At 35.8% G+C, this 13,560-nt stretch overlaps 1 protein-coding gene across 2 annotated transcripts in view; it reads left to right on the top strand.

Moving 5' to 3' along the window:
* The window catches only part of FBXL4 (F-box and leucine rich repeat protein 4), a 93,603-nt gene that overhangs the window by 13,489 nt on the left and 66,554 nt on the right, over positions 1–13,560 (top strand). For both annotated transcript variants that reach the window (XM_012527310.4, XM_004463785.4), the window contains exon 2: positions 13,390–13,507. Coding sequence is in view for 1 of the 2 variants with exons in the window: in XM_004463785.4 (XP_004463842.1) it covers positions 13,454–13,507 (54 nt within the window). In the remaining variant the exon portion in view is untranslated. The remainder of the gene's footprint in view (positions 1–13,389; positions 13,508–13,560) is intronic.

Raw genomic sequence — 13,560 nt, 5'->3', positions numbered from 1 at the left:
CCGCCCCAGTTGTCTGCTTTCTGTGTCCATTTGCTGTGTGTTCTTCTGTGTCTGCTTGTCTTCTCTTTAGGCAGCACCGGGAACCAATTCTGGGACCTTCTGGAGTGGGAGGGTGATACTCAGTCTCTTGTGCCACCTCAGCTCCCTGGTCTGCTGCATCTCTTATTGTCTCTCCTCTGTGTCTCTTTTTGTTGTGTCATCTTGCTGTGCCAACTCTCCACTTGGGCCAGCTTGCCACACGGGCCAGCACTCTACTTGGTCCAGCTTGCTGTGTGGGCCAGCACTCCGTGTGGGCCAGCTTGCCACGCAGGCCAGCTTACCTTTACCAGGAGGCCCCAGAATCAAACCCTGGACCTCCCATATGGTAGACAGGAGCCCAGTCGCTTGAGCCACATCTGCTTCCCTTTAATGTGCTTTTGATCTCACCTGTCATGTCTTTCATTCCCATGAGCTCTGCTATTTTTCTATTCAGATTTTCAAATTCTTCTTTGTGCTTGTTCGATATCTTCTTGATGTCCTTTATCTCTCAGCCATATTGTTCTTCAACATGTTAATTTGATTTTGGAAATTTGTGAGCATCTTGTTGATTAGTTGTCTCAAATCCTGTGTCTCTTCTGGGGCATTGATATATTCCTTTTTCTGGGCCATTTCTTCCATTTTCTTAGTGTGGCTTGAAATTTTGTCTAGTTAGGTTGGTGAATTTACTCAGATGCTCAACTTCTTTCTCTTTTGTAGGGGTTTAGTGGTGGGAGGCTGTGTGTTACTGCTGTTCTTTGATTCTTGGTTCAACCTATTCTGGGTCTTTAGGATTGTCCCTGTTAGTTGCTCAAACCTGGGCTGCAGACTCAGTGATGGGTTGCAGACCTGCTTCCTAGTGCCTTGGGGAGGGAGGCTATAAATAAAGTCCAGGAAAAGCCTCTTTTTCTTATTTACATTTAATTTCCTCACGTGCACTTCCTTGTTCCAGCAGATGGCAATCTTTGGCAGACCTTTCCGTTCAATGCCTGGTTGGAATGTATTTGCTGCAACATGAACCAGATTGGTGTGATAGATCCTTCTTGGAGGCTAAGCCTTGTAATTCAGACTTTCTCAGAAGCAGTTCTCCAATCTTTACTTGCAGCCCCTTCCCATTTCCTGGGTAGGAAATTGTTCCACTCTGCCCTGCATCCTCAGCAACCAGTCCTGGTCTGTGGAGAAGGAGATCGAGAGGTTTGGATCTCTTTAGTTCCTTGATGGCTCCCAAGAAAACAATTGTACTTCCTCACCTGTTCTGGAAGGGCTTGTGGGACACAGCAGACCAAATTTGTAGGTCAAAAGCTGAGTCAGCTTTAGGCTGTGTTCCTCTCTCCCCCTTTCCTGGGGAGGTAGGTCCTTGGGGCTCCTTTTGTCTGTAGCCACCTGTCCTGAGGCCTGAGAATTCAAAAGTGCCTGTATGGTGGGGGAGGCTGCCATCAGTTGCAGATGCGGCTTTTAACTCACAGTTTTGCCGTAGTCATTCTTTTCCTTTGTCCCTATCTCTTCTGCGTGGTATCCTGCCTTCCTCTGGTGTCCTAAACCCTAGAAGATTTTCTTCCAGTCCATTTCTGCCTGTTGTCTAGCTATTTTTCTCCATTTTATATTTTTTAAATGAAATTTTTCTTACTCATTTATTTCCCTTTTGCTAATTGATGGTTCTAGGTCTATTATATACATTTTCTTTATTGGTCTAAAGAATCTGTGGCTCTCTTATCCAAGGAAACAGTCAGATTTGACTGACATTTGTAAATTTACTACAAAATTCGTAACTCAGATCTTTGCTCGCATTATTTATTAGTGTGAGATAATTTAATTTACAAGTAATGACCAACAATCTTCTCTATTTTCTCCTATTTTTGTGGATAAATTTGAGTGATGACTTTTGTTGTACATTTTTAAAAATGTACATGTAATTGAGGAGTTTCCCTTTTACCTGCTCTGTGCACTGAGCTCTCTATCCTTTCAAAACACTTGACTCACTGAAGAAAAGAATCTCTATCATTATTTGACCATTTTATTGCTCCTAGGCAGGAATTCAGAACAAATTGATATTTTCACAAACTAGAAAATGCATACTTCTTTCTCTGAATGTCATGTATAATTTATTTTAAACAAAGTAGTAAGTTTTTTTGTGTGATGTATGTATGTGACTACATCTTTTTGTACATGTGTATCAATACGGAATGCAAGATAAATATACAAAAGCTGATTCTATTTCTGTATACTAGCAATGAGCTGAAATTTAAAATAGTGATAATAGCATTAAAAGCACGAAATACTTAGACATAAATTTAACAAAGTATTTGAGACTTATACGCTGAAAATAGAAAAATTGCTAAGAGAAGAAATTAGAGAAGACCTAAATAATTGGAGAGATACACACTATGTGTGGTTCAAAAGACTTAAAGTTAATATGTCAGTTCCCTCCAAATTTATCTGTAAATTTTGTATAATAACAATAAGAACACTGAGTTCTTTTTATAGAAACTGATATATGTGTGAAAATACAAAGGACCTAAAATAACCAAAACAATTTTGAAAAAGAATAAAATCGGAGGACTCACACTACCCAATTTTAAGGCTTTCTGTAAAACCACTGTGATCAAGGCAGTGTGGTATTAGCGAAAGGATACACATGGATCCATGGAACAGAATGATTGACCAGAAATAGACTCATACTTGTGAGTCACAGATGATCATTTATTTTTTGTTTTCTATTGTTTTTATTTTTTATTAGAGAAGTTATAGGTTTATAGAAAATCATACAGTAAATCCAGAGTTCCCAGTACCTCCCACCCCAAACACACACAGTTTTTCCCTATTATTAATACTTTGCATTAGTGTGGTACTTTCATTACAACGATGAAACCATATAATTATAGTCATACTATTGACTATAGCCCATAGCTTACATTAGGATTTACTGTTTATGTTGTACAGCCCTGTGTTTTTTTCATAGTTTTTATTCTAGTAACATATGTACAACATAGAATTTCCCCTTTAAACCACATTCAAACATATTCAGCTATGTTAGTTACGTTAATAATGCTGTGCTAGCATCTCCATCATCCGTTACCAAAACTTTTTCATGACCTGAAATGGGACCTCTGTATAATTAAGCATTAACTCCCCATTCCCTAGCCCACTGTTGCCCACTGCTAACTTGTATTCTAGTTTCTGACGCTATGAATTTACTTATTCTAATTATTTCATATCATTGAGATCATACAATGTTTGTCCTTTTGTGCCTGGCTTGTTTCACTCAACATGATATTTGCAAGGTTCATCCATGTTGACTCATGTATCAGAACTTTATTGTTTTTTATGGCTGAATAATATTCCATGCTTTGCATATACTACATTTTGTTTATCCATTCGTGGCCATCTGGTTTCTGACAGAGTACAAGAAATGTTGAAGTTCTTCAGAGAGAGAGAGAGAGAGAGAGAGAGAGAAAGAGAGAGGGAATAGTTCCTGATAGAAATTTGAGTCAATATAAAGAAATGAATGTTGAAAATGGTAAAAAAAAAAAATTCTTATTTTTAATCTCTTGAAAAGATGATTATCTAAAGCAATAATAATGTTATTTAATTTTATAATCTGTAGGAGTAAAATATATGACAATAGTACAAAGGATGGGAGTGAGAAAATGGATAAACTGTGAATCAGTATAATATTTGAGGTTAAACTGACCAATTAAAAACATATATAATATTAAAAATGCATATTATAGGTATATACTTTATATCCTAGAGCAACTACTCAAGTTAAAAAGAATTGTAACTAATAGGACAAAAATGGAGATAAAAATGTAATGATAAAAATCTAATTATTTTCATCTAAAAAAGGCAGAAAAAGAAAAAGAATGTATAAAAAAGAACCTCAATGCTTACCTTATACCATATACTAAAATTAATTTGGCAGACTTATTATTCTAGCAATTGAAGAACTTTTATCATTGATATAAAGGCAGTGACCACCAGGGGTTCTGAGGGGAGGGAAAGGGAAGAATATGTATAAAATGGGGGTATTTTTGGTTATGACATTTTGTCATAACCTATAAAGTTGTGCTGGGCAGAGTATAAACTATAATGTAAACTATAGTCCATGGTTAGTAGTAGTACTTCAGTATGTGTTTATCAATTGTAACAAATGTACCACACTAATGAAAGATGTTATTAATGTGGAAAAGTGTGGGAGGGGGAAATGGTGGGACATATGGGAATCTCCTTTATTTTTTATGTAATAGTTATATAATAATCTAAAGCTTCTTTTAAAAAATTGTTTTTTAACTTGAATAGATTATAGACTGAAGTATAAGATTAAAACTAGAAAACTTCCAGAACAAAACAAAACAAAACAAAAAAACAAGAGAAAATCATTATGATCTTGGGCATAGCAAAGAGTTCTTAGATGTACAAAAAATACAATAAAGGAAAAAATAATACATTTGATTTAATAAAAATGTAAACCTTTTCCTCTTTGGAAGACAGTATCATGGAAATGAAAAGGCAAACATGGACTATGCAAAGCATCTGATAAAGAGGTTGTAATATGTATGTGTAAAAAATTCTTAGAACTCAAGAAGATAAACCCAATTTTAAATAATGGACAAAATAGACATTTTGCTAAAGAAGATACAGATATCAAATAAGCACATGAAAAAGATGATCCACATTAGTCAGTTAGGCAAACCAAAACCACATTAGTCAGAAAGGCAAACCAAAACCATAAGGTGCCACCACTGACCTACTAACATGGCCAAAGACTGACAATATCAGCTGTTGGTAAAGATGTAGAGCAACTGGAAGTCTCATATTTTGTTGGTGGGAATGCCATATGGTACAGTCACTTCAGAAACAGTTTGCCAGTTTTTTATAAAGTTAAACATACTTTTGCCATAAGACTCAGCAATCTCACTCCTAGGTCTTTACCCAAATCAAATGAAAATTTATGTTCATGCAAAGACTTGTATTTGAATGTTCATTCAGCTTTATTCACAATGAGTAAGAACTAGAAGCAACCCAAATGTCCATCAACAGATGAATGGATAAATCTGCACAATGGAACATAATTCAGGAATAAAAAGGAGTGAATTACAGATGGAGAAAAATATGGATAAATCTTAAAAGATGTTGAGGAAAATAAGCTAGATCAAAAGAGTATATATCAAATACAGGAATGTTCTATGAACTAGAACAAAATGTACATCGCTATTACAAGGGGATTAGAATATGGTGATACATGGGAAAAATACAATTAATATAACTTACGGACTGTAGTTAACAGCAATGTTGTAATATTCTCACATCAATGTCAAAGAAGGTACTATATCAATGCTAAGGGTTAAAAATAGGGCTGTGTGGGATTTTTTCTTTTGGACTAAGGAAAATGTTCAAAAATTTATTGAGGTGATGGCTGTATAACTATGATAAAAGTGAAAGCCACTGAGTGTACACTTTGGATGGATTGTACAAGGCATGGGACTATATAACAGTTAAATATGTGGTGAATCTGGACTGTGGTTAACAGAATATCAGAGTGTTCTCTCATGATTTATAACAAATGTACAATACCAATACATGGTGTTAGTAATGGAGGGTGTATGGAAAAAATATACCAAATGTAAGCTATGGTCCCTCGTTAGTAGTAACATTTTTGATGCTGTTCATTCATAATCTGTAACAAATGTTCCACAACAATGCAGGGTGTTGGTGAAGGGGTGATGTATGGGAATACTGCACATCATGCATGATTTTTATGTAAGCTCATTACTTCTCTATTTAAAAATATTTTGAAAAGAGCATATACAATACTATTCCATTTATATGAAACTCTAGAATAAAAGACAATCTGGTCTATAGTTGAAAGAAAGGAGATCATTGTTTGGTGGAAGGAATATATGGGGGATTGCCTGGAAGAACACCAGGGAACCTTGTGGCATGATGGAAATGTTCTGTATCTTGATTTTGGTAGTGGTTACATGGGTGTATGTTTTTTGTCAAAACTTAATGAACTATACACTTAAAATGGGGTACACTTTTTGGTATGTAAATTGTATCTCAAGGTTAATTTAACAATGGCATACACTTTTTATTTAATTGCCCTTTCAGCTAGCAGTAACATACATATGATAAGGTATTTGAAAATTTATTATGGAAGGCTAACTATAAATCTAATATAGTTGTATTGGGTAAACTGTCCTTTGTTTTAATGTACATATGTGTAGCTAGTATTTGGTTAAAGTAAATTCACATAATTTGTATGGTCTTAATAACTAGAGGCAATTATATTTTCTTAATAACTAGAGGGAGATATATTTTCTTTCTTCATTTAGTCTATAAAAATTAACTTCAACCAGATATACTTTGGTTTTGGTTAAATGTACCTTGTGTATCTGCTAAAGATTTAGGCCTAGTCTAAAGTCATAGTTTTCCCATTTAGATGGTTTATTTTTAGCTATCATTAAACAATGAAGAAAAAAGATAAAATCTAGATGATATAGCATAATGGCATCTGTATCTGGTACCTTCTTTTTATCATTATCATACTTTGTGTAATTAGAAATACGTCCATCCTTGTCACTTTGTGAGAGGGTAACTAGAGCATGAGGAGAGTTTCCACCTATATAAGAAAATCATCATTCAGTCATCCTACAGATTTACTTTTCTTGATTTTTTAACAATGGTTCCTACAGTTCCTTTTTCTTGTTAATTATTTCAGACATTTATATGTATTTGTTAAAGATGGTCCAGGAAAGAAAGAGAAGAAAGGAGACATTCTATGTAACTATCTATTATCAATTCCTAATTTAAATTGGAACCCTTTTTCTCTGACAAATTCATTCCTCTCACTTCTTAGACACCTCTTACTTAGTCCCTGCCATTTGTTCATTAATTCAGTAGAAGTTTTTGAAGAGCCTGCTGTGTTCCATACTTTTTGTATCAGTTCCTTCAGTTTTAAGACCTACCTTGGTTCCTGGAAGAGAGAGAGATGTTCACATCTTTGGTTTTCAAGATTATTCCTCTATCTTTACGCCAGCGCTTTTTGGCTTTATTATCTCTCTCTTGTCTTTTACTGGAGTACCCATTTGATCAATTTTGTTTTTTCTGCTTTGTTTTCCCCCTGACCCAGGTGTAGGAACCAGTGCATTTTCATACTTGGTTCTTTTCCCTTTTTAGGGCAATTTGTGTTTTTTGGGTGAGGTCAGGCTTCTAAGTGTACTGCTCCCTTTTAGCATCCATGCAGCCCATGTGGTAACTGCTCTGTAGTCTGTCCTTAACTTTAACTTATATCTGGATTCTCTTTCTGGCTGGCTCCTCTGTTGTCTCCCTTCTGCTTCATTTGCTTCCTTTTCAAGAAGGTTTGAAACAGAACAGGAGATTCTTTTCTCCCTCGTGGTCCACTTGTTCAGTTAAGAACTCCGCCTATTTATTCAACCCTAGAGCTTTGTTTGTTTAAAAAGTATAATCATAATAAAAATGTTTTAATTGGAGGAGAATTTACTTGGAGGAAGAGAAAGGCACATAAAGTGCTATAATATCATCCCAGGAGTTTCCTTATTGACACTGTTATATTATTATAATGTGTTAGTTTTAAGTATACAGTACAATTGAAATATAACCAATTTTGAAGAGAAAAAAAAAGATGTGTTTGTTAACACTTGGCCTGTGCTCCTCCCCACATATCTAGTACCAGAGCTCTTTGTCTTTTCATCCATATTCTTATACTATCACCTTTGGCCTCTTTCTTTTTCCCTTGCTCTTTCAGGTTATTGGTGGGGTTTTTTGTTTGTTTTTTTTAAAAAGGAGCTTCTTGCTCTTCTATACTTTTTCCAGTTCTTCATAACCAACCTGTGATCTTAAATAGATTTGAAGTGTTTAAAAAATCATTGTATTTGAGGAACTAGCTTTTTTTCACCTCTCCAGTCACCTCTTTCATGACTCTTTAATTTCAATCAGAGTTTCTTTGTGGTCAGTCAAGTCTCTTTTATTATTCAGGGACTGCTTTTGTACTAAAAGAAGTTACCACATTTTTATATTCTCTTTGAAGAGTAAAATTTCAATATGTATATTATTCCTTCTTGGGTGGCTTCAAAGAAGTTATGTATTTGATTCTTTACCTATTATGTTTCAGATTTTATTATCCATCCCCGCCCCCCCCTTTTCTGTGTCAGAATATGGAACTTTTTTTTTGTTTGTTTCATTTTCTTGGTCTTCATGTTCCTTACCTTCAAGAGTCACAGGTTTAATTTGTGTTTATTTTAACTCTCTCATGCCATCAACTCTGCCAGTCTTCATAAAACAGGGCAAATGTTTGTTGATCATATATGGTGTGTACTAGATCCTAAGGGTGTCTTAATTATAAGACATTTTTGAACTTGAGGAATGCATAGTCTGCTGGGATGTGGAAATACTCAGTGTATAATTGAAATGGTACACAAAATGTAAGAGCAAGTAGATAAGGTGTGAATTAAGGTCTGAACCTAATACCGAAGGATGAGTAAGAGAATGCCACACAGAGAACAAGAGATGAGAACTTGTAGATTCCACGGTGTGAAAGCCTAAGAGGTGGTGTGATGTGGCTACAGCAAGGTTTGATGCGTGTGTGGCATTGGAAGCGAGAGGAAGAAGATGGGTGCAAAAGCAGGTTTTGTGTGTTATGTTATCAAAAAGATGACTTTCCTTAAATGGCACCTTATATATGTAAGGGTATATGTAAGGGGCTTGAAGAGGAAGGCAACCCCAGAAAGAGACTGAGAAGTTAGCAGAGAGGTGGGAGGAGACAGAGTGTCTCATGGTATAAAAGTGTGGAGGGCGAAGGACAGAGAAGAGGACTGAATATGAGTGTCAGATGCTGTTCCAAATTCAAATATGGCTCCATTCTTATTCATATTTTCCTCCATTTCCCCATGTGTTGATTTCTTCGTTCAACCAGAAGAGTGCTTTTCTCAAAATAGTGTCTCTTAATCAGGTGAAGCAGGATTCAGAAGCTATAAAATTGAAGGTTTGCCCTTTTATTTTCTTTCCTGATTTGTTACTATATTGCATTTTGGTACCATTTTGCCACTGTCCTTCAAAGCTACCTAAACCCTCGTTTTTCTATTACTTTATTTTTGCAAGTAGATATTGTATTATTACTTGCCTTCAAAATATGATTGTGCTTTATTGCTTGTCATGTTTATCTTTTCCATGTCTTTTTACTTTACTGTAAGTTGAGAATCCTCTTCTGAGTTTAAAAATTGTTATCCAGAGTCTTTCATTGCACTCTATGACCTTAGCCTTCCCCTTGTCCTGGCTCTTGTTCATTCTGATTGCCTCCTTTTGTTTATTTCGTGAAAAGGTCTTTTCCTTCCTCCCCTTACCTCTGCTGAAGTACAAACCATCTTCTCTGCAGTTCCTGCCATCCTGCTTCTCTCCGCCTCATCGACTCCCCATCTCACTTCAAATCTCAGTAGTAAACATATGTTCTCCCTTGTCTATACCTCTTAATTTCTCTTTTCCACTGTTATTACTTTCTCTGTAATTGTATTATTTAACTTTGTTAAGCATTTTATAATATGAGAGATGTGGTTGAAATAGGGTTGTATTATAATAGAATTGTGTCCTATAAAGCAACTTGTTTCCCAAGGAGTATGAATGTCTCATGATCAAATTAAAATGGCTATTGTTTTATATTACTTGATTGTGCTAGGATGAAAGTTTAGCATGTCATGGAGAATTTTTACCTTATGATCATTGTTGTTCTTTGCTGATTAGATTAAGCAACTAATAAAATAGACGCAATCCTATTTCTAATTCTGACTTTTCATTAGATAGAAAATGTTTGTTTTACATGTTGTGAGAGTTATTAAAATTAAAGTATCATTTTGAATGAACTGGAAAAGAAAATGTCCTTGAAAAGGTATGTTTTATATAATCATCCTTTTGGACAAATTTAGTGTTACAGAACAAATCATTTTGTCTTTGAATCGCATTCTCCTCATAAAATAGTTACTGTATAATTTGCATTTGGTTCTTTGCCCATGGGGATATTCATTGGTTATCACATATTGCTCCCATGCCTTGGCAACTGCCCAGACAGTACATGGACAATTTGGACTTCTGCGTTGGTGGTTGCTGCCCACATGACTCCTGAGACAATGGCTCTACTCCCTTTCTCAGCTTCATTTCCCAGGGAAAAGTAGAAGGAGCTGTCCTTTCTTCTCCATATGTTCTTCCCCACTCCCAAAATGTTTTTATGTTTATTCTTGGTAGATTGGAAAAGAGTTTAGCATCAATGAAGGCTATTAATAGTAGGTTTGCATGTTTCCCTTTTTTATTTCTATGCCTTGTTTATTTTAAAATACAGTTTTTAATTTGTATTGCATTTTCCAAATAGCATTGCTGGCAACAGATCAGTAAATGTGCTTTGTCAGTGTACCGTACACCAACTTTGACTTCTTTCAAAAAATGCTCTTGACATTTTTAGCTTTATCTCAAAGAAAATTAACTCTAAAGATTATTGTTATCCATGGTTGAAAAAAACAAAACATTCGTTTTACATTTCTCTTCTGTATTAAAGAAGTTTAACTATGTAATGTGTATATACATTTCTTTAGAGTTCATAACCCACCTTTATGTGTCTTGCTTCAATGTAAAATTGTACTTAACTATGGCATACTTTAAAAATGACATTGCCTATATGACAGTTTTGTTGCATTTGATATTCTCCTATAATCTGCAATGATAAAAACAAGCTGGGAAACAGTTACAAACTTTGTGGCTTGGTATGTCAGGCAGAATTTGACTTTGACAATTTGCCTCAGTCTTCTTTTTCCCAAGAATGATTTTGAAAGTCCACATGAATGATGATATCTTATTTTGTAGATTTATTTTTTAGGATGTATTTTTTATTTATTTCTCTCCCCTTCCTCCGCCCCCCCCCCCCCCAGTTGTCTGCTCTCTGTGTCTATTTGCTGCGTGTTCTTCTGTGACCGCTTCTGTCCTTATCAGTGGCACTGGGAATCTGTGTTTCTTTTTTGTTACATCATCTTGTTGTGTCAGCTTTCCGTGTGTGCGGCGCCATTCCTGGGCAGGCTGCACTTTCTTTCACACTGGGCGGCTCTCCTCACGGGGCACACTCCTTGCACTTGGGGACCCCCAAGCTGGGGACACCCTTGCGTGGCATGGCACTCCTTGTGCGCATCAGCTCTGCGCATGGGCCAGCTCCACATGGGTCAAGGAGGCCCACCTGGGGTTTGAACCACGGACCTCCCATGTGGTAGATGGACGCCCTAGCCATTGGGCCAAGTCTGCTTCCCTATTTTGTAGATTAAAAAAAATAAAATAAAACACTGTGCTCTCTGATAAATTCAGTTTTATAAAGAAAGTGTAAGAAGCTCAGTAGAAGCAGTTTATAGTCTGTGGTGTGAGAAATGATATCCAAAGATCATACAGTTAAGTGCATCGATCTTTACAGATGTTTTTCTGTTCTTCCCTTGAAGATCTCCAGTAATAAAAATTTGAAGATTGTCCAGATTTGCTCCTCTGTCAATTAAGTTGGATACTCATTATAAATTGTTTTTTATTTCATTTTTATAACTTCATGCTTTCATTAATTGTTCTTATTTTAAGAAAGACAAGGACCAAGTAACTTTTTTTTTGAAAAAATAACCTTCCTTAATTTACCTGAGAGTCTATTTTGAAATAAAATATATATTGTAAAAGAAAGAGCTGTCTCGCTTCAAGTATTAGTGAGGATTTGAAATTTGTATAGTTGTAAAAAATTTTTTGCTTGACATATTTGTACATGTGGTAGATGATATGTTTGAATAAAGAAGTGATATACCTAGATATTTTTCCCATATTTATAACATGACCTATATTTTGGCACTTGGTGCTGTATGTCCTGAGGTGAATCTGGCTTATTGATTCTAATGCATCAGCACTAGGAACATGTCCTGCAAAAAATGCCTAATTTATTTTAATGACTACTTTGTTGCCCTTCTCCAAAAAAAAAAAAAAAAGTCTTGTTCAGATTTTTCTATTTCTTGTTCCTCTGCTAGATGAGTATACTGACTCTTCCTCATTATGCTTCATTTTCTCTCTTGGTCTGCAAGTTTTTCACTGTGATGTCTCTTTAATAAGAATTTAGTCTGCTGTGGGTTGTAGAAGTATCCCAGCAAAGAGGTTTCACATTTGCCTCTAACAGGCCTAAGTTTTTGCCTTGGGGGAGGAGGGTAGTGAAGTACCACAAAGACAGTGTGAATTTAGGCCCATACCATGCAAGGTACACCATGCAAGGTACAGGCCTAATAATACGGTTCTGATTTCCCTATGGTGACTTTCCCCCCCTGTTTTAGTTGATGTCCTGCCTCCTTGAGCTTCCTGGCCAGTGAGCTGAATTTTCATGGTCCTGGCTTCATGGATTGGATGATCCTTCCCAATTCCAGTGAAGCCTATGATTGGTTCTGTGAGTCATGCTAGCTTCACCTCTTGCTTTCTGCTCTGCCTTTGACTTTACTCTTTGTTTCTCACAGCTGTAAATTTTCCTCACGTATTTCAAGCTCAGCTTTTCATTGGTTTCACTTATTTTTATATTTTATCAAGCATTTCGGTGTGTTTGGATCTGGCTTAGGTTGAGAGGTAGAGAAATATTATGTAATTTTACATGCTTTTAAACTTTTATATATGTATTTTTTTTCCTTGTCTGTTACCTTTCTATCAACAAGTCAAACATTTTTTTGCCTGCTCTTTATTAAGTATGTTGAGAAATAAAGATGTTTGACTAGATTCCTTCTTTCAAGAAATTTATTCCTAATGTAGACCCTTGTGGAGTTAAAATGCAAATGCAGTTTCAGTAGGTACCTGACAGTAAGCACTGTTGGGTGGAAAAAGTAGTAGTTATGTGTAATAAAGGTTGGAAAAAGAATGAAACAAAGTAAAATATGAAGGATGGATAGAAACTGACTGAATTGACTGGGTTAGACAAGAAGAGGTAGGTCTAGCTGAAGTGGAGCTGAAACTGGCTGGGAAAAATGACAGCCACTGGGAAGGCTCGGGGCCTCTCCTCTAACTGGGGCGCTCGCCGTTACTAAAGGTTGCAAACAAATTCAAATTTTGAAAAACACTGGCTCCGGTAAAATGTGTGCAGGCATAGTTTGACCCATAAGCTATGGGTTTGTCACTTCTCAATAGGAAGGATTCATTATTATGTTCTGTCATAAATTTTATAAAATATATTAATCTTATTTCAAAATTGTCCTCAAAAACAGAAAAATATCTATCTGTTCAGTTTGAAAGTTCTGTACCTAATTAAATGTTTATCTATAATAATCTTTTAGAGATACTTGGTTATTGGAAATAAAAACAGTTTCTAAAACTCTTATCTTACAGATAAAAGAATGTCATATTTCAGCATCTGTACCTGATACCAGCATGGAAATTTCAGGCCACATGGATGAGTGCCAGATTTTGCATTTTCTCAGTGTATCCTGTGGTCATTTTATCTGGGGTGAGTGATTTCTAAGAGTAGCTGGCAATAAACCAGATACCAGCCAGCCATGG

The sequence above is a fragment of the Dasypus novemcinctus genome, chromosome 11 (genome assembly GCF_030445035.2).
Source record: "Dasypus novemcinctus isolate mDasNov1 chromosome 11, mDasNov1.1.hap2, whole genome shotgun sequence".
Taxonomy (NCBI): domain Eukaryota; kingdom Metazoa; phylum Chordata; class Mammalia; order Cingulata; family Dasypodidae; genus Dasypus; species Dasypus novemcinctus.
The sequence above is the reverse complement of the archived record's forward strand: the minus strand, read 5'-3'. Positions and strand labels throughout refer to the sequence as shown.